The sequence below is a fragment of the Zootoca vivipara genome, chromosome 4 (assembly GCF_963506605.1).
Source record: "Zootoca vivipara chromosome 4, rZooViv1.1, whole genome shotgun sequence".
NCBI lineage: Eukaryota > Metazoa > Chordata > Lepidosauria > Squamata > Lacertidae > Zootoca > Zootoca vivipara.
The window spans coordinates 95,299,830-95,325,747 of NC_083279.1; the positions used below are offsets into that span (position 1 = coordinate 95,299,830).

At 47.4% G+C, this 25,918-nt stretch overlaps 1 protein-coding gene across 1 annotated transcript in view; it reads right to left on the reverse strand.

Annotated features, from left to right (window-relative positions):
* Nucleotides 1–4,779: 4,779 nt before the first annotated feature.
* DGAT2 (diacylglycerol O-acyltransferase 2) overlaps nt 4,780–25,918 on the reverse strand; it is a 44,867-nt gene continuing 23,728 nt past the window's right edge. Inside the window, exons 2-8 of the mRNA XM_035115823.2 lie at nt 25,230–25,349; nt 19,146–19,253; nt 18,543–18,613; nt 15,228–15,432; nt 11,672–11,846; nt 10,222–10,424; nt 4,780–8,429 (exon numbers count right to left, since the gene is read on the reverse strand). Coding sequence (XP_034971714.1) covers nt 8,275–8,429; nt 10,222–10,424; nt 11,672–11,846; nt 15,228–15,432; nt 18,543–18,613; nt 19,146–19,253; nt 25,230–25,349 — 1,037 coding nt within the window. The 3' untranslated portion in view covers nt 4,780–8,274. The remainder of the gene's footprint in view (nt 8,430–10,221; nt 10,425–11,671; nt 11,847–15,227; nt 15,433–18,542; nt 18,614–19,145; nt 19,254–25,229; nt 25,350–25,918) is intronic.

Sequence of the window (25,918 nt, forward strand, 5' to 3'; positions counted from 1 at the left end):
GTCGATAAATATTATTATTTGCATATGTTATTATCATACAGTACCGCATTTCTTTCATATCCCACCTTTCAGCTTGACAACAGATCTCCTGTGACAGTGAGTGGGCGGTGACTGGTATTATGGTAACTATTTTATTATTAGACTGTCTCTCAGTATCTACCCTCCAAATTTTATCTGATGAAACTAGGGATGTCCTATTCCATAATCATAACCATAACCATCATTTTATTATTTATATCCCTCCCATCTGATTGGGTTGCCCCAGCCACTCTGGGCAGCTTCCAACATACCGGTACATAAAAACATAACCAAACATTAAACTTTTTTTAAAAAAAAGAAACCCTCAATATAGGGCTGTCTTCAGATGTCTTCTAAAAGTTGCATAGTTACTTATCTCCTTGGCTCGAGGATTTCATACCTCCATACCATCCAACATTTCTCCAGTGAAAATAGGGACGTCATAAGGAAAAGCGGGACATTCCGTGATCAAATCAGAATCCGGGTTGGCTTCTGTAAATCCGGGACTGTCCCTGGAAAATTGGGACACTTGGAGGGTTTGTCAGCATGCTTTTTAATTATGTTTTTTATCACCAATGTTCTGCAATGTGTTTTTAATGTTGGAATGTGTTTTTAATGGGCAGGGACTGAAGCTGGAGTTTCCATGTAGCCGTCGTGACATGTTCCTGTTTTCTAGCTTGGCCTCCTAGGAGGGCCCTGCAAAAATAGGGCACATGCTCCCTGCGCCCCTTTTACATGCTGCTTGACAGACCGTTATGTAACAGGGAAGCCGTATTCAGTATGGAGCTCTATGGGGTAAACATGCTTGGTCTCCCACTCCCTTTCAGGCTGCTGTGTCAGCTACATGGGCAAAGAAAAATCACTTTATAAGTGTTGTTTATGCATTCTAACACTGTGACACCAGATGGCGCTGTGGAGTGCCGTTTTTGCCAACCTGGTTTCTCATACAAAGTTTGCAATGGGTTTAACCGAAACGCTTCTTTGATGTGTCTGGCATCCAGCCTGGGTCTATAAGAGCAGCAACCGCCCTTCATAAGAGGAGGTCTGGCGGATTGGGCCGGGAGCCCATCTAGAGCACCATCTTGTTTCCCATGGCAGCAAACCCAAGCAAGGCATCTGCGTAGCAGCTCTTTCCTGCTTCAGAGAACCCTGCACCTGCAGTCAAAGCAAGCTGGAGCTGGGAGGGCAAGCCATTTTGTGCTCTGGAGGACGAAACGTCTCGCAAGCAGCGCTTGTCTGTTTTCACATCTTTTGTTCACGTTAATCACTTGGCTTCCAAGCATCTGAGAGGAAGAGCTTAGCAGGCCTCTATCTTCTGAGTTGATGTGAGGATTGGATTGGCAAGCCCTAGGCTCTGTGGTTTAGACCACAGCGCCACCCGAGCCCCTTTCCCTGTCCCTAAAGAGACCCCTGACCATTAGGTCCAGTCGTGACTGACTCTGGGGTTGCGGCGCTCATCTCGCGTTATTGGCCGAGGGAGCCGGCGTACAGCTTCCGGGTCATGTGGCCAGCATGACAAAGCCACTTCTGGCGAACCAGAGCAGCACACGAAAACGCCGTTTACCTTCCCGCCGGAGTGATATCTATTTATCTACTTGCACTGGCATGCTTTCGAACTGCTAGGTTGGCAGGAGCTGGACCGAGCAACGGGAGCTCACCCCGTTACGGGGATTCGAACCGCTGACCTTCTGATCGGCAAGCCCTAGGCTCTGTGGTTTAACCCACAGCGCCACCCGCGTTCCATTTCCTGTCCTTACTGATGTGTAAATCTAATGAATGAATAAAAGTTCCCGTTGTGGCACTACACTGAGCAAGCCGCCTGGGGGCAGCACCTGCTTATACTATGTTGCACCTCTTCTTTAAGAAGCCGTCTTCTTCAGCGCAAACACATCTCGGTGTTTAGCTCATTCTACTAAATCATGGTGAGCTCCCCATTTGCAGCCTCTCCTCCCTCAGCTACACGTTGCTGACCTTTCCGTTCTGGTCTTTGTAAAAAAAATAACCTGGTCTGAATAAAAAGCCGTGTTTGAGTCATTGCACTGAACCCCTCCATCGCAAGTATCCTTCAGAAGGGAGTTGCTGCCAGGTGCAGATGTATTTTGATGTGTTGAATAGAATGAAAGTTTATGAATCATAGCAGAGGGCAGAGCACTTGTACAAATTCAACAGGGCTTTGTTTGTCTCATTGCTATTTTGTTAATGTTTTATAGATATGAATGCTGTCGTGCTTTGTGAATCCTACCATTTTTGGTGTAACTGTGATGCTTAGTTCATTTTTCAGTTGCTTTGTTAATAGCATTGTTGTTGTTGTTGTTTAGTCATTTAGTCGTGTCCGACTCTTCGTGACCCCATGGACCATAGCACGCCAGGCACTCCTGTCTTCCACTGCCTCCCGCAGTTTGGTCAAACTCATGTTGTTAATAGTATTACATAGATGGTAATTGTTTTATTTGGGATTGTTTTACTGATGATGTGTGAAGTATTCCATACGATTTGTGCTGTGTTCGTGATGTTCCGTTGTGTTATTTTTTAAAACTTTTGTTTGTAAGCCGCTTTGCGATTTATCTGAATAAAAAGCAGCATAGAAATAGAATCAATCGATCGATTGCAGCTCGGGTGGCTTCAAAAGGGGACGAGACAAATTTGTGGAGAAAACTATCAATGGCCCATGATGGTTAAGTTCTGCCTCCAGACAGAGGCACCATGCCTCTGAAGAACAGCTGCACAGGGGTGGAGATCTGCTTCTGCACTCAGGTCATGCCCGTGGGTTTCTCGCTGGGGCATCTGCTTGACCACTGAGAACAGGGCTAGATAGGCCATTGGCTGGATTCTTCATAATAAATAATAATAATAATAATAATAATAATAATAATAATAATAATAATAATTTATTATTTATACCCCAACCACTATGGGCGGCTTCCAACAGAAAAATAAAACACAGTAATCTATTAAACATTAAAAGCCTCCCTGAACAGGGCTGCCTTCAGATGTCTTCTAAAAGTCTGGTAGTTGTTTTCCTCTTTGACATCTGTTGGGAGGGCGTTCCACAGGGCAGGCGCCGCCACCGAGAAGGCCCTCTGCCTGGTTCCCTGCAACTTGGCTTCTCGCAACGAGGGAACTGCCAGAAGGCCCTCGGCGCTGGACCTCAGTGTCCGGGCAGAATGATGGAGGTGGAGACGCTCCTTCAGGTATACTGGACCGAGGCCATTTAGGGCCCATCAACGGGCCCATCTTACCTTCTTACCTTCCTGCAAAAACAATCCTCTTGGAAGGGCCATTCCATATGATGTCAGAAATTGCCTTAACATTGCAGCACTTCCCTTCTGATGTATGTCAGGCCCTCTCTCTATTGCCTTTCCTTTTCCAACAAGCCTTTTAAGTGGAGGTGGGTTTTTTTAAATCCCCACCAGCCTCTCTACTGGATTTTTAAATAGTCCTCATATATGAAATTGTTCTATGCTAGGTTTCATTGTCTGTGGGTTTATTGTTCAATTGCTTTGAGGTGCTTCATAGGATTATTATTTTTTTAAAGAAATAATGGCACAATTTTTACGTGTAGCACCAAACACATCTAGAACAAGGCACAGTGAACAAGCAAAAAGCCAACATTTTTTTTCTTCGTTACATTTATTTCTATAAATTTGTACAAAAATCTTTTCTTTTCTTTTTTAATAATGTACAGTATTTCCATGAAATGCCCAAAGAAATGAGCATTTTTATTCTCTATACATGTTCAGGATCACAAGGGAACAAGAACTCAGGAACCGAAGCCCCCGTTTTCCATGTTACCCAAAGGCACATTTTAAGAGCTTCGATATTTCTCAATGATTAAAACAATTGAAGGCGGCAGGTTACACATGCAATAGTGCAATAGGCTTAAATATATGTATATATATATTTAATATAGATGTATGCAGACATTGGGCTCTGAATATATTTCTCTACGAAGCATCAGTCAACATCCATGTAAACATTTAAAAACAGTCAATACTTTGTGCATAAGAGCTACTTTATATACATTCATCACTGAATTGAATCATAATCACCACGCTCTTCAAAAGCCAGAGAAATCCTCAGAGTTAAAAGGTGCGATGTTTTGCCAAAAAGTGTTTCATCTTCGAGGGTTCCTGCTAGATTTAAACTCTTCTCTTTTCCATTTCTGGGTCACCAATAGAACTCCTGTGCTTTCAATAGGTGTACAGCTAGGGAGAAACATAACTGCTTAGGTTATACACACAGCCCCAACAAGGTGAAAGGACCTTTGCAAAGTAACACGAGCCAAAGGAACATGTTTTCTGCCCCAGAGAACTTTCCAAGTTCGCACATGGCTACCCTCAAAGAAACCTGGGAACTAGAGTTTGCTCAGCATGCTGGAAATTGAGAACGCTGTCAGGTCAACTAGTGCAGTGTTTCCCAACCTTGTGCCTCCAGATGTTTTGGGACTACAACTCCCATCATCCCTAGCTAGCAAGACCAGTGGTCAGGAATGATGGGAATTGTAGTCCGAAAGCAGCTGGAGGCACAAGGTTAGGAAACATTGAACTAGTGTTCCCAGGATTCCTGGGGGGGGGGGGGTAAAGGGCCTGTTAAAAGTGGCATAAATGTGCTTTAAATTGATAGTGTGGGTGGGACCTTGGGGCAGAGGAGAAGACTCTAGGAAGAGGGGGGGGGAGGCAAGGTGGGATGAGCAAATTTTGTTTCAGCTGCGGATGACTCTCCAAATGCGCTGGACTGCACCCCCCACCCACCCACCCGTCCCTGTTTTTTGACAATGCTGGCTGGGGCTGATGAGAGATGGAGTCCAGCTTTTAGGTCCCACCATCCCTGGTCTAAAGGCTTCACGGGTATGTTCTTGGGAGGGATTTCGAATGGGGTAGCCGGAGAGGAAGGGTGGAATAATTTAAGAGAGCAGAGGACCTTTGGGGAGCTGAGTCCTTGGAGGGGAAGGGAAGCCTGTGGGTGATGGAATAAGGGTAGAAAGGGCAGGGCGAGCTTGAAATCAGAGACTGGGAACCTGTTTCATAGCCTGTGGAACTGAAGGGAGCTGCCTCAATATTATATCAGTGGTAGCCGGGGCCAGAGGCGACAGCAGACACAGCAACAAATCTGAATTTTACCTTTGTAGAGCAGGCTTGTTTCTAGACACACACACACACAAACACACACACACACAAACACACTTCTCCATCCGGACAAGCAAGACGTATTATGAGAGGTCAAGGATGCGTGTGCTCCAGCCAGGCAACTAGAGGAGGGCAAAAGTAAGAGATGAGGCTGCAGAGCAGCTACAGCCTGGGGGGGGGAGTCTTAGGGGCCAAACAGAGGAGCCTTGAGGGCCGAATGCACTTGGCCCCTGGGATGGGGAACGGGCAAAGAGATGGAAGGCGGATTTCCTCTTTTAGGCGCTCCAATAACAGGGAAAAGCTAAGCCTCATGATTTTCTCCCACTCCTGTACCTGTTAAGAGCACAGGAAGAAGAAGAGTTTGGATTTGATATCCCGCTTTATCGCTACCCTAAAGGTAAAGGTAAAGGGACCCCTGACCATTAGGTCCAGTCGTGACCGACTCTGGGGTTGCGCGCTCATCTCGCGTTATTGGCCGAGGGAGCCGGCGTACAGCTTCCAGGTCATGTGGCCAGCATGACAAAGCCGCTTCTGGCGAACCAGAGCAGCACACAGAAACACCGTTTACCTTCCCGCTGTAGCGGTCCCTATTTATCTACTTGCACTTTGACATGCTTTCAAACTGCTAGGTTGGCAGGACCTGGGACCAAGCAACGGGAGCTCACCCCGTCGCAGGGATTCGAACCGCCAACCTTCTGATCAGCAAGCTCTAGGCTCTGTGGTTTAACCCACAGCGCCACCTGCGTCCCTTATCACTACCCTAAGGAGTCTCAAAGCGGCTAACAATCTCCTTTCCCTTCCCTACAACAAACACTCTGTGAGGTGAGTGAGGCTGAGAGACTTCAGAGAAGTGTGACTAGCCCAAGGTCACCCAGCAGCTGCATATGGAGGAGTGGGGATGCGAATCTGGTTCACCAGATCACGAGTCCACCGCTCTTACCCACTACGCCACGCTGGCTCCCTGTAGCTTCACTGTAGAAAAGACGTTCGCAACCCGGGCATTCTCTCATACGCACATGCGTACACACACACACAGCGTAGCGTAATTGTGGCTCATTCCAAGCACAAAAGTTGTGCCTGCCAATTGACGGTTCTTGATTTTGCTTGAAAATATCGCTGTCTTTAAACAGGCCAGATCTCCGCAGAAGGACACCAGGAAAGACAACACGAGAAGAGCCAGAGAGAGGAGATTTGTGGGGACCAGCAAGGTCCTTTCTCAGAGGAGGTCTTTGGTTCCCAGCCTCATTTTACACAAGAAGGTATAAATCAGGCATCCCCAAACTTCGGCCCTCCAGATGTTTTGGACTACAATTCCCATCTTCCCCGAGCACTGGTCCTGTTAGCTAGGGATCATGGGAGTTGTAGGCCAAAACATCTGGAGGGCCGCACTTTGGGGATGCCTGGTATAAATGGAGGTGGGGGCGAAATGGGACGAAAGACTCAGAATTTGCATTGTCTGTGCTTTCAGGAGGGGCATTTCTCAACCAGAAACCCCCTTGTGCTACAAAACGTATGTTGGAAAAAGCAGTAATGTACCAATAGGAGTTGCTACAGCACAAGTTGCAAAGGGTAGAAAAACCCAGTGTGGACACAGAAATGAGTGTGGATTGCAGAACAAACAAATGTGGGCTCTGGGGTTTGCAAAACCAGGAATCGGAGGGAGCGGCCCGTGCAATGTCCGTCTTTTCTATGGAATAATGAGGACTAGCAACCTGCTTTCTCCAGCTGAAACGGCAAACCTTGCAAATGGGCGATTCAGAATCCAGAAACGGCCCGTGGTTGGTATGACTTGCTTCCCAAAACACTCTTGCTTTCATCCCCTTTTGTTCCTAACCACTTTGGTCCATCTTCCCTTCTGCTGTAAAAAGTCAGTACGAAGGAAAAGATCGTGCAACGCACAGAGCTTGTCCACGCTCCTGCTTTCCCCCAGGAAAAAACCCTCCATTTACCACTGAATCAGAGCCAATGTCAACAGGGTTTTCTACAGACTGCCTGCCATTGGTTCTGATTCAGAGGCAAAGAAGCCTTTTCCCGGGAAAAGCGAATGGAAAACCACGGGAGCCTACTTGCTTTCTAGGCTCGTGACATGCAGCAGTGTGGACGAGCCCATCATCGGCTTGCACAAAATCACACACAGGGTGGGGGTTAAACAGGGGCACCGGCTAGTGGGGTTCTCGTATTCCACCACCCCACGGCTGCTCACAACACAGAGTCCTCAGCCTAGAGGGCCGAGGTCTAACTCCACACACAACCCATGTGCCACCGAAGACAGCAAAACTCTTTCAGCGTGCCAACGAGGCAGCGGTCAGTTCACACTTGCTACATTCAATGCGTAGCTCCGCTGGCAGCGCACGAGACTCTTAATCTCAAGGTCGCTGGTTCGAGACCCACACTGGGCAAAAGGTTTCCCGACTATCGTGGTCCCAACTCTACCGTTCTAGGATTCTTCTAATCCCCTGGGGATGCTTTTCAGGCATTGTGCGGTGCCACCAGTAGGAGGCAGCGTAACATTCAGGGCCAGGGAAAACATCCATCCCAAAATGAGTGCTTTGCACCCCACCCTGTCTTTTGGTTTTGCAAGCAGCGAAACTTAGGAGGCAGCCAGGCTCCGCAGCAAAGCACACGCCTTGCTAACTCCTAACTTAAATCTCTAGTGATCTCCAATTGGAAAGGATTTCTCTGCCCTTCAGAGCCACGTCAGCAAAGAGCAGTCAGTGCTGAGCTACATGGGCCCATAGCTTGAGTCAACTTGGGGTAGCTTCCAACGGCTCCAAGCTCAACGACACTGTCTAACAGATAGCAAAAGGCAAAAGAAGTGCCTTCCTTCGGGGAGAACTTAAAAACCAAGTGTCATTGCTGGATCTGGGCGGATCTGTCCCAAAGAGAAAATACAATGGTTTCTAGCAAGGTCTAAAGCTTCGATAGTTAGACAACTGTTTTTTTTTCCTTTTATCCTTTTTAAAGCTCACGCGTGCACCCGCGCTCGCCTCCCCGATTCGCAGACCAGAACACACACAGAAAACAACTTGGGCTCCGGCAGAGAATTGTCTTTGGACGCCGCATTCGCCAAGCGACTCGCTGCCCAAAAAAAGCGCAAGAGCAAAAGCCCCCGGTTCCCTCCCCGTGGCGGTCAGTTGACTTCCAAGACCTCCGTCTCCGGCAGGCCAAATTTCGTCTTGTGCTTGTCAAAGAGTCTGATCAGAGAGCTGACGTAGAGGCTGTGATAAAGGTCTACTTCCTTCTGGCTCGGGTTATCGACTTTGGGGACGGTAATGGGCTCCCCGACTGAAACGGGAAAAGGGGAAACAAGACAAAAGTTAAGAAGCGTTGCAAAGGGGTTGGACTAGATGACTCTCGGGGTTCCCTTCCAAGTCTACAATTCTATGATTCTAAGAATGTTAAGAGTGTAAAAAGGATCCCTGTGGCTGGATCAGGCCAAAGTCCCAGCTAAACCCAGCACCCTGTTCTCACAGTGGCCAACCAGAGGCCCTTCTTGGGAAATCCACACGCAGAATTCAGTACAGTGGTACCTTGGTTTGCAGACATTTTGGATTACAAACATGTGAAACCTGGAAGTGCATGTCCTGGTTTGCAACCTTTTTTTCTGGATTACAACCCTTTTGGGGGGGGGATTACGAACAAATTTTTTGGGAGGCCCCATTGGCGAACGTGTGCCTTGGGTTACAACCTGTTTTGGTTTACAAACGGCCCTCCGGAACAGATTATGCTTGTAAACCCAAGGTACCACTGTAATAATAATAATAATTTATTACTTATACACCGCCCATCTGTCCAGGCCTCCCCAGCAGAATATTAAACACACGATAAAACATCAAACATGAAAAACTTCCCTAAACAGGACTGCCTTCAGATGTCTTCTAAAAGTCAGATAGTTGTTTCTTTCCTTGACATCTGATGGGAGGGCATTGCACAGGGCGGGAGCCACTACCGAAAAGGCCCTCTGCCTGGTTCCCTGTAACTTCACTTCGCCTTCTGCGGTTTCCAGTGACTGGTATTCGGGAACATTTCATGCTTCCAAGGCTCGGCAGAGCCAAGGCACAGTTACCATATTTTTCCATGTATAAGACGAAGGTTTTTTATTATTATTATTATTTTAAAAATATGTTTAAAATTGGGGCTTGTTGGGGGGATGGGCGATTGGTTGCAGGAGATTCTCAGTGGCGATGGGGGGGGGTGATTTGCTGTTTGCGATTGGCTGTCACTGCGGCAATAGGGTGGTCGATTGGCAGCTTCTGCGACGCTTGCTATGGCCAGTGTCGGTGCGGTGGGTGAGCAATTTTCATCAAACACCCCCCCCCAAAAGCTCAACAATACTGGGCAACATGCCCCCCCCCAAAAGCCCTTGGCAATCTCCCCCCATTTTCTTGAGTCCCCCAAAATAGGGGGCGTGTTATACACAGGAAAATACGGTAGTTCGGTGAGGCTGAGCCCCCCGCACTAAGGGGGAGCTTCTAGGCTGAGTGAAATCCAACATCGTAAAAGGGCAATATTCAGAAACGAGCACCGTCAATTGATTCATCGCCTTGTCTCAGGGCGACGTTCAGTAAAAACAGTTTGAAAGCACAAAAAAGGCAAATACGTTTAGAACAGGCACCCCAAAACTTGGCCCTCCAGCTGTTTTGGGACTACAACTCCCATCATCCCTAGCTAACAGTAGTCAGGGATGAATCATAGAATCATAGAGTTGGAAGAGACCACAAGGGCCATCCAGTCCAACCCCCTGCCAAGCAGGAAACACCATCAAAGCATTCCTGACATATGCCTGTCAAGCCTCCGCTTAAAGGCCTCCAAAGAAGGAGACACCACCACATTCCTTGGCAGCAAATTCCACTGCCGAACAGCTCTTACTGTCAGGAAGTTCTTCCTAATGTTTAGGTGGAATCTTCTTTCTTGTAGTTTGAAACCATGATGGGAGTTGTAGTCCCAAAACAGCTGGAGGGCCAAGTTTGGGGGTGCCTGGTTTAGAAGAAAATCTGGAGAGCGCCAGGTTGGCGAACACTGATGTACGGAACGGAAGGGGTTGAGTGCATTTCCTTCCGTCAACCGCGATCCTTACCGACAGTGGTGATGGGCTTGGGATATGGCAGCAGCCCCCAGCTGTTGGGGGAGAAAAGTCCTTGCCCATGGAAAACGCAAGGGGCCACGCCAATGTACTTCTGGAACTTCTTCTGAACCCAGCGCCCCCACGATCCCTCCTCAAAGATCACCTGCTTGTAGACTTCGTTCTCGCCAAAGGAATACACAGGAACCAAATCCGCTCTGGAAGAGAGGTGTGAAAATCAGGGTGGATTTGATTTAAATCAAACTGATTTAAATCACGATTTAAATCACTAGTCAGAAACTGATTTAAATCACTAGTCAGTGATTTAATTTTTAATTTTTTTAAAAAAAATTGCAGAAAGACTCATTCCTTGCTGGTATAACCTCAATATTTACAAACCAGATGAAGGTTTCGGTTCCGTAATAACAAATTTTCAGAGCAGTTTTCAGAGTTATATCGAAAATTACTGATTTGGTTACGCTGTTAGGAATACATAGAGGCAGATCATTATGAAATTATGGTGAGGTTTCATAAGTTAACTGTTTATATTTGGACAACTTTTCTGCTGTACTTTATTGGAAGGAGAAAAATAATCATTTCCTCAATAACAATTTAAACAATTTACTTAACTAAAACCATAACATTATAGCATATGTATCCATTTTTGTTAACTGATATGGTTAAGCAATTTTTAAAAAAAACTTAGACTGAGTTTTGGCACACATGGAAAACTTAAAACATTTCCTGATGAATAGACTTTGGACTAAAATGTAACTAGAATAGAAAAGCATCTTTAGAAAGATTTTGCCTCCAATAGCATTATGTTTTAAAAATCCAATTTAATTTTTTAAAAAATCTGATTTAAATTTTTTAAAATCCAATTTATTTATTTTAAAAAAAAATCATTGATTTTTATCCACCCTGGTGAAAATAGTATCCCTTTTTTTGTTTTGTTTTTGCATGCTCTATCAGCGGAATAAGCATTTCAGGTCATTTGATTTAACTTTTAGTTTGTGTATACCTCCTTTTTATATTGCTATACGCAAGGCAAGCCAAAGAAACAATCTGATCCAATACAAAAATGCCACAGTAACTTATTACTTTATTTTAAAGTTATGTTTTTATTATCTAAGAGACTGCTGCAAGCAGATGGAAACATTGGCAGGATTTTGATCTAACTTGTAGCGTCACACTTACCATGGATAATATGGATTGATATAAAAATTAAGAGTTTGGCAGAAGATGCAGTTTTAAATGCTTAAAATGGGACCCCCATGGAGGGGGTGGGGGGAAGTCCTGAGATTTAGAGAAATCTCTATACGTATATGGATACATATTTGGATTTTTATAACTTTGTATTGGTAAAATCAAATATAAATGATTTCAAAATTTAAAAAAAGTAGAGAAGCAATTGCGTATCTACTGATCACAGCGAAAGATTATGGTTTTTCTCTCGCCTGCTTACCCGTGGCGCAACGCCAGCTTCACAAAGCCCTTCCGGTGCCTCAGGGTCACCGAGTTTTTGCCGGGGGCGCAGTTCAGGGACTCGGCAGCGCCCCCCACCACAATCACAATGGCGTTGCCGCTCCCGTTTTTGGAAAGGATGTAGTCTATGGTGTCCCGGTTCACAGGGCAAATACCTGAACGTTTGGAGAGAGAAAGAACTTTCAGACAAAGGGGAGAATGATAGAATTGTAGAAGGGACCTTACGTGTCATCTGCTAGCCCAACCCCTTGCAATGCAGGAATATGCAGCTGTCATCGGCATGAATAGCACAAGGGCAGAATTTAGGTTTGATGAGGCCCTAGGCTACTGAAGGTAATGGGGCCCTTTATATGTCCAGCTGTCCTTTGTCAACAACAAATTGTCACTGTTATTTTGTGTTGAATATATGCTATATGGGAACTTATGGACCTAATAGGTCAGGCATGCACAAAGTCTGTTCCGCGGGCCTAATGCGGCCCGTGGCAGTTTATTTCCTGGGGCAAAATCCAAAAACAAACAAACCTCAACAACTTCAACACTAACAAATAGCTCAACAACTTTGGGGTAAAATCCTTAAAAAAAGGTCAACAACTTCAATCCTAAAAAACAACTTTGCCGGGCCCTTTGGTTGGCCCTCACGGCCCTTCACTTCTTCAAATTTGGCCCTCTTTGAAAAAAGGTTGGACTCCACTGTAATAGGTATCTCAAGCCTTTTGCACATGCTTGCAACCAGTCCATGCACAATGTAGGCACCCTATATATAAAGGTAAAGGGACCCCTGACCATTAGGTCCAGTCATGAGCGACTCTGGGGTTGCGTGCTCATCTCGCATTATTGGCCGAGGGAGCCGGCCTATAGCTTCCGGGTCATGTGGCCAGCATGACAAAGCTGTTTCTGGCGAACCAGAGCAGTGCACGGAAACGCCATTTACCTTCCCGCCAGAGCGGTACCTATTTATCTACTTGCACTTTGACGTGCTTTCGAACTGCTAGGTTGGCAGGAGCAGGGACCAAGCAACGGGAGTTCACCCCGTCACAGGGATTCGAACCGCCGACCTTCTGATCACCAAGCCCTAGGCTCAGTGGCTTAACCCACAGCGCCACCTGGGTCCCTACCCTATATATAGAAAGGAGCAAACCAGGGATATTTTAGGGAGCAGGCTAGCAGGCGGGGCCCATGACTTACACATCATAGGAGCCTACACAACACAAAACACTGTTGCTGTATGTAGGTTTTATTTTGTTATTTTGTTTTTTTTATCTTATATTTTGGAAATGTACATCGTGTTTTTTCCTGTAATTTTTTTGGGGGGTCCCTAAGAGAGTGGGGCCCTAAGCTATAGCTTGTTTAGCTTATACATAAATGGAGCTATCCAGATGTTGCAGGAAAGGGCAACAAAATTGTTGGTGGTTATCGCTATTTATCCACCGTCTTAAGCACACACACACACACACACACACGTCCAAAGGAGATGTGCAACACGCAATAAAAAGAGCTCAAAAATGCCACAGAAAATAACCAAAGAAAAGCAGCAGGTAAATTTAAAAAAAAAACAGTAAATAATGCTTTTCACCGAGCCAAGCCAGTTCATCTGCTTGGGGGAACAGGAAGCAGATTTTACGAGAGGATGGCTAATCTAGACAGCGTATTTAGGCTGTTTCTGCTTTCTTTTCTCCTTAAACACAAAAGATCCTGTAGGCTGCCACACTTTCTAATGCTAACACACACACACACCCCAAAAAATGTCAGTTTCCTTCTTGGCCAATACAAATAGCCAAGGGCAAAGAGACTGGGCAGTGCTCCAGATCTTTCCACACCACTGGCCTCCCTACTGAAGGTGAGGGAGAGGAAGAAAGAAGCATGCAATTGGGGGGGGGGCTCCTTTAATCCTGGCCAGGGTCCTCCCAGGTCCCCATCTGGTGGCTTGTGAAGAGGCTCAGGCCTAAGCAAGCGGCCAACTGCTCTAGGCAGCCTTCAAAGCTAGCAGGCAAGAAACAACCCTGTTTAGAAGCTTCTCCATCTTACACACACACACACACACATATCCACCCCTCTTCTAAACCAGAAGGAGAAATATATATATATATTATATATATATATATATATATATATATATATATATATATATATATATATATATACACCAGTGGCATCTGTGCTCTTTTTTGTTGCAAACTGCCTTGGGTTCTTTTTCCTTCTTTGGCCACATAAAAAAGTTCTTGTAAATAAATGTATACACATGAAGGGACCAATGTTTTATATATTGAAGGCAGCCCTCTTTAGGGAAGGTTTTTTTAAAATGTTTAATGCTGTGTTTTTAATATTTGGTTGGGAGCCGCCCAGAGTGGCTGGGGAAACCCAGCAAGATGGGTGGGGTATAAATAAATAAAATATTATTATTATTATTATTATTACAGTGGTGCCTCGCTAGACAAATGCCCTGCTTAACGAAATTTCCGCTATACGAATAGGTTTTGCGATCGGAGGTTGCCTCGCAAGACGAGGTTTTTTATGGCCGCCGCTTCGTCTTGCGAAGCGTGGCCATAAAAACCTCCAATCACAAAACCTACAGGGCAGTCCTCTAGCAAAAGGGGAAGGAGCTGCAGCACAGAAAGAAGGCAAAGGAAGATCAGCTGCGAGGCGCTGACAGCTGTCACCGCCCCTCAGCTGATCTTCCTTTGCCTTCTTTCTGCGCTGCAGCTCATTCCCCTTTGTGTTCCGCTGGTCTCTGCCGGTGAGGGGCAACCGGCAGAGACCAGCGGAACACAAAGGCTGTAGCGTGAGAAGAAGGGGGGGAGAAGTGGATTCGCTGGCCGCCTCCCCCAAGCCAAGGGGAAGGCAGGCGGCAAAACGTCCCCCCATCGGCGCACTTCGTCTCCGGGTGACGGAGGCGAAGCGCGCCAATGCGGGGGTGTTTTGCCGCCTGCCTTCCCCTTGGCTTGGGGGAGGCAGCCAGCGAAAACGTCCCCCCATCGGCGCGCTTCGCCTCCGTCACCCTCCGCCGCCTCCCACCTGCCTCCATCTACACGGAAGGCAACTTCAGAGACATCCCAAGTTGCCTTCCGTGTCGGGGGAGGCAGGCAAGACGCGGCGCCGGGGAAACGTCTTCATCCGCCGCCGCATGTTGCCGCGCACAGCCGGCATGGAGCGCGGTTTCGGAGGATGTCCGAAGCCGCGCTCCATGTCGGGGGAGGCAGGCAAGACGCGGCGGCGGGGGAACGTCTTCCCCCGCCGCCGCTTCTCGCCGCTTCTCGCCGGCATGGGGCTTGGCAGCCGTGGGGGAAAGGCGCAGGATCGTTCCTTCACCTTTCCCCCACCCCGCCCGACAGAGCCGGATCCGACGAAGCTTCCCTGGCATGCTTTCGAACTGCTAAGTTAAGGGACAGGGCAACAGGAGCTCACCCCGTCGCGGGGATTCAAACCGCCGACCTTCCGATTGGCAAGCCCAAGAGGCTCGGTGGTTTAGACCACAGCGCCACCCGCCACTTATTGCCGTGTTGAGAGAGTGCTGTGTCGGCAGGTTTTCTCATCCTTACCCCCAGACATCAAGTAGTCTCTCAAAATGGGCATCCTGAAATTCCCGGCTAACGTAGCGAGGTACGGCCGGATCCCAGGAAACTTCTGGCTCACGCCCGTGGCTTCCGTGCTAAAGTTGCAGAAGGCGCCCAGCCCCATGATGCCGTGCGGATGGTAACCGAATATGTAATTCCTGTGCGTCGCCAAGTTGTGGGTTTTTACAAGCTGAGGAGGGAGAGGGAAGAGATAGAGAGATAAAATTAATGTAAAGCTACTTCACCGGAACAGAAGAAATGCAAGCTACTTCCACTGAAATGGGGAGAAAAGTTGCCCCCTTGAGATGGAGGAGAGTGTGTGTGTGTGTCTTGGAAGTTTGTCGAGCTTAGGAATGGCAACTTGATCTTGACCACGGCAGCTCAGTTTACGTGCCCTAAGAATTCATTAGCCCCACGTTGCTGTTCCGTCCCCAGATAGCTAGGTAAGCCGTCAAGAACAGAAACAGAAAAAAAATCCTTCTGGTTGAACAGCCTTCTTTCTTTGCTGTTGCATAAGAAAAACAAAAGGCTCTGCATCACAAGAATAATACTTTTATAAGAAGGCATATATCTGAAGGCAGCCCTGTTTAGGGAATCTTTTAATGTTTAACAGACCATTGTATTTTAATATTTTGTGGGAAACCCAGCCAGATGGGTGGGGTATAAATAATAAATTTATTATTATTATTATTATTATTATTATTATTATTATTATTATACGATAAAGGTCTCCTCTCGCATTACAGGCTCAGAGACACACTCAAGACCGTTTCTTAAAAGGTGCCCATGGCCTGCAGCTGTTTGAAAACATGCACACTTGGGCAGAGTTAGGATCAGCTGACAAGCGAAAACCGGGCAGCTGAGGGGGAGGTGGCAGAGAGGCTCGCCCCGCCCCCATGGGTGGATTGCCCCGCCCCCACGGGTGGATTGCCCCGCCCCATGGGCGGATCACCTCGGCCCCAGCTGCAGGACACGCCCCCGCACCAGGCACCCGAGCGGCTAGCTACGCCGCTGGCTAAAGAGCAAGCGCACTACAAAACCAGGGCATTCCCCTCCCCGCAAAAAATTGTGGTGTCAAATGGTAGAGGCTTACAGCAGGAATCTATAGGACATGCACCAATTGGAAACAAAGCAGTGTGCCTGCCCAGAAATCTGCAAGCATAAATAGTACTGAAAGCAGGGTCTCCTACGACCGCCAAGAGCACAAATAATCGCAAACATAAATGAAAAGGGAAATGTTATCAGAGCCCCTTCTATTGCGCATTTACAGGCAGAGAACGTGGGTCAGGTGGCTTTACCGTGCCTGAAGAAAGCAAGCAAAAAACAAAAAAGCAGCCCGTCTTGTTTTGTGCCTTTTAACAGCCTTTTCTATCAAAATCGGCAAGTTAAGCGTAACATAACTTTGGTTGACAGATGCTCTGGTAACCTTGAGGTTAAATTATTGCAACACGTTATGCTTAGGGCTGCCTCTAAAGGCTGTTCGGTAACTTCAGCTGGTGCAGAATTCTGAAGCCAAGCTGGTCACCGGGGCAAGGCGGTTTGAGCATATTACAGTGGTGCCTCGCAAGACGAATTTAATTCGTCCCGCGCGTCGCTTCGTATAGCGAAAAATTCATTTTGCGAAGCGGCTCCCATAGGAACGCATTGAAGTGCGGTTTCCCATAGGGTGCCTCGCAAGACGGAAAAAAATTTCGTCTTGTTAGGCACCCTATGGGACGAAAAAAATTCGTCTTGCGAAGCACTCCATAGGAAACTTCGTCTTGCGAGTCTCCATTGAAATCGCAAAATGCTTTCGTTTTGCGAGTTTTTCGTCTTGTGAGGCATTCGTCTAGCAAGGTACCACTGTACACTGATCTTGGCCCGACTGCACTGCCTGCCAATTAGTTTCCATGTCCAATTCAAAGTGCTGGTTCTGACCTATAAAAACGGCTCAGGACTGCAATACCTCAAGGATCACCTCTCTCTATCCAAACCCTGAGATCGTCATCTAAGGCCCTTCTTTGTGTTCCTCCACCGCAAGAGGTCCGGAGGTTGGCAACACAAGAAAGGGCCTTTTCTGTGGTGGCTCCTCGTTTTTGGAACGCTCTCCCCAGGGAGGCTCGCCTGGCGCCAGACGAAAATTCTTCCCCTAGGCCTTTGGCTAATTAAACAATCTATGGCCTTTTAAACGAGGAGGGGATGTTGTTTGCATTTGCTACTACGTTATGTGTTTTGGCTTTTTAAAATTGTAAACTGCCTTGTGATCTTTGGACGAAGGATGCTACAGAAATATTTTTGTTGTTGTTTATAAGATCTTGCTTGTTTTTTTGCAATATCAATGTTTAACTGGTTTTTAGTTGTCTTTGGCTGCTTTGGAACGAAATATTTTGAAATAAATTACATCACCTGGTAGTTACTCATTTATAAGACTTCTCGCCCTGTCCTTCACCTAAGCTGTGAGGGCCGGTTACGGCAATATAATCACACAAGCAAAAACCATTCCAAACAAGAGCCCAAGGTTTACGTGAATATGGGAAATGGACCCATTTTTCGGACACCAGAAACAGCCCGATTTCTAGGGTGAAGTTTCAGGTTAACATTAGCAGCTGTCTGTCTTCTCTGTCATTCATTTCCACTCTCCAGAGTAAATTGGTTCTACTACTCTTGTAAGCCATATCTCATTTTAGAAAACAAAAGGCTCGGAGAACAAAACCAATGGTTGTTCTTCAGTGGCCCTTGTGGATGCTATTTCCACAGCCCAGGCTCTCACTGGCTAGGGGAGATTGCAACTGGCATACCTCCCATAGATGGTAAAAGGTGCCTTTGAGCCATAGGCACCGTCTTAAGAAATGGGGTCCAATCAAGCTGTGAAAGGTTGAAAGCCCTAAATGGCCTCAGCCCAGTATACCTGAAGGAGCGTCTCCAGCCCCATCGTTCAGCCTGGACACTGAGTTCCAGCTCCGAGGGCCTTCTGGCGATTCCCTCATTGCGAGAAGGGAGCTAACAGGGAACCAGGCAGAGGGCCTTCTCGGTGGTGGCACCCAGCCTGTGGAACGCCCTCCCATCAGATGCCAAGGAAATAAACAACTACCTGACTTTTAGAAGACATCTGAAGGCAGCCCTGTTTAGGGAAGTTTTTAATGTTTAGTGTTTTATTGTGTTTTTAATATCCTGTTGGAAGCCGCCCAGAGCGGCTGGGGAAACCCAGCCAGATGGGCAAGGTATAAAAAAATAAATTATTGTTGTTAGCAGTCACAGGAGCACACACACAAACAAGGCAAGTTTGGAAGCCAGAGAAAAACAGGTCGCAGCAGTACTCACTCGGATTGGGAAGTAGTCCCGGAAATATCTCCAGACAGCCCAGTTTCTGACCCACTTTGATCTTCTCCCACCTTTTGGGATAAGAAATAATAAGAATGGAGCAACTGTCAGCGGTTTATCAGAAACAACTGATGAAAGAGGATGTGCAGTTGTCAAGGGAAGAAGACTCAGAACCCGGGAAGCAGGCTCTTTTTAAAAAGGGACAAAAATCCAAGGAAGGCCCCCTGGATCGTCTCCAGGGGTGCCAACTTAAATAAAATATGGGGGGAGGGAGCAAGTAAGCCCGACCCCACAAAATCAATCACAAGACGTAGCACACACAGACCATTGGAATGGCAATGCCCGGCATGTTTTTTTTTCAGGGGGTTCCCCTCTTTAAAATTTTGAATGGATTTGGGATGAAGCAGACTTGCCGCTCTGCGTGTGTGCAGGGGATACGGACCACACCGACGCTGTTGCCTCCACCTCGACGCATAGAATCACGGAACTGTATTGTTGGGAGTGCCCCTGCAAGGCAGGAATCTTTTTGCTCAACGTGGGGCTCGAACCCCCAGCCTTGAGACGTCGAGTCTCCCCGCTCTACCGACTGAGCTATTCCCCTACCTTTCTTCGGAGTGTTCCAGTCAAACACAAGCCAGGCCAGGTACGCGGCTGCAATCAGCCAGCAGTCCGTACAGAGAATGTACATGAGGATAACAGTGCAGGCCACACCTGGGGGAGAGAGAGAGACAGAAGTAGAATTAACTCATTTTGCTAAGAAGGGATTTGTCCTGGCATACAAACACACAGCCTCTTGAACCCTTCTACATTGCTCTTTGCCCCCCTCCCTTGCCCGGCCAAGCTAAATCGGATTGTGTTGTTTTAAGGCTTAAGTGGCATCACAGCCGACCGGCTAAGCCTCCTGCCCAGATTCATCCCAAAAAAGCTTTCTCCAAAGCCCCCTTAGGTTACTCCGAAGAGGTATTACAGGCCGGCTTCAGAGTCTACCTAGGTGACACGCTCCCAGATGTTTTCAACTTGAGGATGTGCCAATAACATGCCAACATCAGATTCTCATTTTTCAAGGCTTCAATTTAACAAAGCTTCATAGAATCATAGAATTGGAAGAGACCACAAGGGCCATCCAGTCCAACCCCCTGCCAAGCAGGAAACACCATCAAAGCATTGTGGAGCATAGGAATTTGTTGATTTCCACCACCACCCCTTTCAAAATATAGTCCGGCCCCCCACAAGGTCTGAGGGACAGTGGACCGGCCCCCTGCTGAAAAGGTTTGCTGACCCCTGACATAAAGCCAGCCATCGGAGCGCACACAAATGATAAGATCCCTTTCTTTAGATTCTGCGTTGGTGATTCATAAATTCATAGAATCATAGAGTTGGAAGAGACCACAAGGGCCATCCAGTCCAACCCCCTGCCAAGCAGGAAACACCATCAAAGCATTCTTGACATATGCCTGTCAAGCCTCTGCTTAAAGACCTCCAAAGGAGGAGACTCCACCACACTCCTTGGTAGCAAATTCCACTGCCGAACAGCTCTGACTGTCAGGAAGTTCTTCCTAATGTTTAGGTGGAAGCTTCTTTCTTGTAGTTTGAATCCATTGCTCCGTGTCCGCTTCTCTGGAGCAGCAGGAAACAACCTTTCTCCCTCCTCTATATGGCATCCTTTTATATATTGGAACATGGCTATCATATCACCCCTTAACCTTCTCTTCTCCAGGCTACACATAGCCAGCTCCCTAAGCCGTTCCTCATAAGGCATCGTTTCCAGGCCTTTTGACCATTCCACAGCAGTTTGTTGGTGGGCGGGAAATTAAGCCCCCGTTGAAAAATCCACCCACATTTTAATGCTAATTTCTCCCCAAAGACACATTTCCCCATGCGATATAATGCCTTTTGCTGTAATATGTTATTTTCACGCATATGTGCATTTATGTGCACACTCTGCCCCGGTGTATATGCAGTTTGCCACGCATTACTTGGTGGGAGAACTGCTTGGCAAAATTCAGAGAAGTGCAAATTCCAATAGGATAGGTGTCTTTTGGTTTTGCTTCTTGTTTCAGAAAGTGGGACTCATGTAAGCTTGCATTTGGATAAGAAGCAATTCGAATTTCTCTGCCATCCCAAACTACGACTCCCAATCAGCCGCAGCCAGTGCCGCTCAGACTAACAGGCTGGGGTGGAAACCTATGTGCAGCCAACATACCAATTTCTCCAAGATCGCTGCTTTAAAAAAATTGTTTGAGGTAGATGCAAAGAAAATCCAGACTCTCCATCAAGATGCAGTGTTAGAAACTCAGATATATAAGCTAATTGCCAAATGTCACCTTAAACCTAGGTTATGGTCACCGCAATGGAATGTCTAAGCGCCCCCCCCTTTTATTTAATCAATGAGGTTTCTTTTTCAGAACAATACCTCAAGGACCGCCTCTTTCCATACGAACCTACCCGGACCCTGAGATCATCTTCTGAGGCCCTCCTTTGTGTGCCTCCTCCTCAAGAGGTCTGGAGGGTGGCAACGTGAGTACGGGGCCTTCTCTGCAGTGGCTCCCCGTCTCTGGAAAGCTCACCCCAGGGATCTGATGTACATCCTATGCCCTTTAAAAGCGTGTTTCTATGGGGGGGGGGCTATTGGGGTGTTGTTTTTATTTCTATTGTGTATTTTGTGGTTCTGTATCAGGCACCCCCAAACTTTGGCCCTCCAGATGTTTGGGACTACAATTCCCATCATCCCTGACCACTGGTCCTGTTAGCTAGGGATCATGGGAGTTGTAGGCCGAAACATCTGGAGGGCCGCAGTTTGGGGAAATATTTCAGATCCTTCTCCAAGGGACATTTCGCTTTCCCCATAATGTATTTATTTACCAACTTAATTTGTAGAGCTGCCCCATGGCAGGAGGACACTGGGAAGCCAGGGTGGTATAGTGGTTAGAGTGTCAGGCTAGGACCTGAGAGATCAGGGTTCAAATCCCCACTCAGTCATGACGCTCACAGGGTGACCTTGGAGTCAATCACAACCTCTTAGCCCTACCTCACAGGGCTGTTGTAGGGATTAACTGAGGAGTGGGGTGAACCATTGACTCCTTGGAGAAAAAGGTGACATATAAATGCAATAAATAATCTCTTCTGCTGACCTGCTTAAGAAAGCAGGAGGGGCCAGCTGGGTAGAGGTGTCAGTCGCCAACCTGGCAACCAGAGCTCTCCACGTGGTTGCAATCGGACCTACGCCAGTCGCGAAACGTGCCTGGCGCCCGGCTAATTTCTAACACTGACCAAGAATGAGGGCTCATCCAGACTTCCTGTTGCACCGTCCATGCTTTAAAGCTCCATGTCCCAGGAAAATCCGCTCTTTAATGCTGAATCGGAACAAACGGCAGTTTGGATTTCCCACGGATTGCTGTTTGTTCCGACTCAGCGCTAAAGAGCAGCGGGGTTTTATGGGGATAGCGCCAGGGCAAAAAGAAAACACGATGTTCCGACATGAAGCTTTAAACTGTGCCTAGAAACGCAGGACAAAAGGCAGTCTGGATGAGCCCTGTTCTCTTGCACTTTGCACACTGATAAGAAAACAACAACATGTTTATATGCGAGGGGAGCTAGAGGGAGGGACAGGTGCCTGCAAGGAACATTCAGCTCCTGCTATGTTCAAAATGCAAGTAAAGGGCCAACCTGGTACAGGTTGTTTTGCCCCACGGGGCAAAGTTCAGACGAACATAAGCACTCTGCTGGATCAAGCCAAATGACCATTTAGTCCAACATTCTGTTTACCAAATGCCAGCAGGATGCGACCACAAGAGCCTTCTCCTGTTGCTCTTCCAGAGCAACTGTTCTTACAGCCAGCCATTACCATTAGGGCCCCAAGCCATTGATTGCTTCATCTCCCATGAATTTTTGGCTGTTGTAAAAACCTGCACAGCACCCTATTCCCGCTGGTCTCATAGAAGTTCACAAGATTAAAATCGCAGGATAAAAACACAAAATACATAATAAAAGCAACCCAATGGTGCCCTGAGTCTCCCCAACACATTTGAAAGGGCATCCGCCAGAGAAAGGCCTGGTTTAAGAGGAACGTTTTTGCCTGGCGCCTAAAGGTGTAAAAAGAAGGCGCCAGGCGGTTCTCCCTGGGGAGAGCATTCCACAAATGGGGAGCCACTGTAGAGAAGGCCCCGTTCTTGTGTTGCCACCCTCTGGAGGCAAACAAAGAAAGACCTCAGAGGATGATTTCAGGGTCTGGGTCAGGAGAGAGGCAATTCTTGAGTTATTGCGGTCCTGATCCGTTTGTTCTGCCGTTCACTAACTCAGGCGTTACCCCACTCACACCTAAACCAATCACATTCAACAATATGACAACCTACATAAAAAGGGCCATTGCCAAGCCTGCACTTATAAGATACACTCCTAATATCTGGAGTGCCAATATCTTGACTCCTCCTGGGCCATCTCATGCTCCTCTCCCATCTCTCACCTGAGAGGGGCCCAGATCCATACCGCAGCGGGCCCTCACCCTCGAGGTTGCAGAACTACTTCCATCCACTCAGCATACCTGCCAAGTTGCTGTCAGAGAAATAAGGGACCGGGCCGGAAATAGCAGACCGGAAGTAGCGCTGCCGCCATTTTGGAACTGGGCGGAGCATGCTCAGAAGTGACTTTTGATGCTGCTTTGCCCAGTTCCAAAATGGCCGCCGCGCCAGAAGTCGCACTGCAGCCATTTTGGAACTGGGCAGAGCAGCATCAAAAGTCGCTTCTGAGCATGCTCCGCCCAGTTCCAAAATGGCCGCCGCACCAGAATAAACTGGGGGAAAACAAAAAAAATCCCTTTTTTCAGCTAGGAACGGCTGGAAAAACGGGAATTTCCCAGGGAAAATGGGAGACTTGGCAGCTAAGCCACTCAGTTCTACATAGGAAAACCATCCTTTGCAGAGTTGCTAAGCAACCACTGTCAGAATACAGCTTTTTTTTTTTTTTTGCAACCACCTGCGAAAGGGATGACTTAGCACTGGAGAGAAGGTGGGGGGCTGCAGCCCTGCAGGTGGGGTTCTCAGGTTGCATTGCCCATGGTGGGGAAAACGAGGGCCATATTCCCCTCAGAGCCACATGGCAGGGTTGGGTGGGGGCAGGAGCAGGAGCAGAGGTGGCCAGTGCAAGGGGTGCAAATGTTGCCTTTGTACTGTAGCCCAATTTCCACACACACTTCTTTCCATCTTGGCCAGGGGTCAGCAAACTCTTTCAGCAGGGTGCCGGTCCACTGTCCCTCAGACCTTGTGGGGGGGGGGGGCGGACTATATCTTTTTTTGGGAGGGGATGGACGAATTCCTATGCCCCACAAATAACCCAGAACTCATCCCTAGCTCCAGTTCTACAAGAGGTATTATTATTATTATTATTATTATTATTATTATTATTATTATTATTATTATTATTATACCGCCCTATACCAGAAGGTCTCACTGAAACAGAAGTAACCAGACCCTCATGTATATACAGAGGGTGGTGGGGGTGGGTGGGAATGGGTGATGGGCTGATGGGAGTGGTAAACCTGTAGATGGCTGTGATCATCAAGCTTTCTTTAGCGCCTCAGCCCTTGCTTTTTGCCCGCAGGACCAATTGCAGTCATCAGCAGTCGTTAACAGCCATCTACAGGTTTACCACTCCCATCAGCCCATCACTCATTCCCACCCCCCCCCCCACCCTCTGTATATACATAAGGGTCTGACTCTTCTGTTTCAAGTGTATCTGAAGAAGTGTGCATGCACACGAAAGCTCATACCAAAATAAAAACTTAGTTGGTCTTTAAGGTGCTACTGAAGGATTTTTTTTATTTTGCTTCGACTCAGACCAACACGGCTACCTACCTGTAACTTTTAAAAAGGGTACAGGTATAGGATGTCAATCAGGTCAACCAAAGGCCTGGTTAAAAAGGAACATTTTTGCCTGGCGCCTAAAGGTGTATAATGAAGGTGCCATGTGGGGAGAGCATTCCCACAAACAGGGAGCCACTGCAGAAAAGGCCCTGTTCTTGTGTTGCCACCCTCCGGACCTCTCAAGGAGGAGGCACACGAAGGAGATAAGAAGATGATCTCAGGGTCTGGGTAGGTTCATAAAGGAAGAGGCAGTCCTTGAGGTATTGCGGTCCTAAGCTTTATAGGTCAAAACCAGCACTTTGGATTGGGCCCAGAAACTAATCGGTAGCCAGTGCAGTCGGACCAGTAAGTCGCTATTTCTCAATTGACTGGGGTTGGGGAAAATCTAAGCATAAAACAAAATGTGCTTTATGAAAACCCTGTAGAACATGAACGAGGAACTTCACACGCAGGGGCCAAAGATGGTCCTGCGGACTCCCTCCCAGGACACACCTGTTGCCAACCCTGCTTTGCTCTCTACCGGAGTGCTTCTATCTGGCTAGAATGTGTCCTTCAACTCTTCTAAGGCTTCTTGGTTGGTCAGATGGAGGGGTGAGAAGGGTGCTTTTGAGTGTGTCTAGAAACTGGCCTTCTGTACACAGGTAGAACCATGGAATGGTAGAGTTGGAAGGAGCCCCAAGGTTCATATAGTCCAGCCCCCTCAGGGTCCCTTTCCAATTCTTCAGTCCTATGAGTCTACGATCCCCTTGGCTGGAGACGCACAGACATCGTTTACAAACAGACCCGCCAATCAACCACCGACTTCAAAATAGAAAGGCCCTTGGCTTACCCATGATGAGGAAACTCAGCACCCATTGTAGCACCGAGATGATCTGCAGTTGCTTCTCTACTTTAGACTTAGACAGCCAGGACAGATCCTGGAACGCCGAGAGGATACCGGACCCCGTACCTAGAGACAGAAAGAGGGGGGGGGAGGAGAGAAAAGGAGAAAGACTGTCACCAGGTCCTTGGCAGATACAAAAAGCAGAAAATTATGCAACAGAATCTCAAAATCCCAGTCGCTTTCTGATCGTAGGAATTAACACACGTAAACCATGGTCCTATTTGGTCCTCTGCGTAAAATGGGAACTGGGCCACATCCTGGCATTAACCCCACAAGCCCCACCCACCACCTCCAGAGAAGGACACGACCAGGGGTAGCCAATGATGTGCACTGCAGAAGTCGTTGGACTACAACTCCCATCAGCCTTAGGGAGCATGGACATTGACCAGGAATGATAGGAATTGTAGTCCAACAACAACTGAAGGGTGTCAGTTTGACTACCTACCCCAAGTCAAAGGATTAGGTCTAGAGCAGGGTTTCCCAAACTTGGGTTTCCGGCTGCTTTTCGGACTACAAATCCCATCATCGCTAGCTAACAGGACCAGTAGTCAGGGATGATTAGAACTGTGGTCCAAAAACAGCTGGAGACATGTTTATTCTTTTAAGAGGGATATAAGGGAACTTAAAGGATAAAG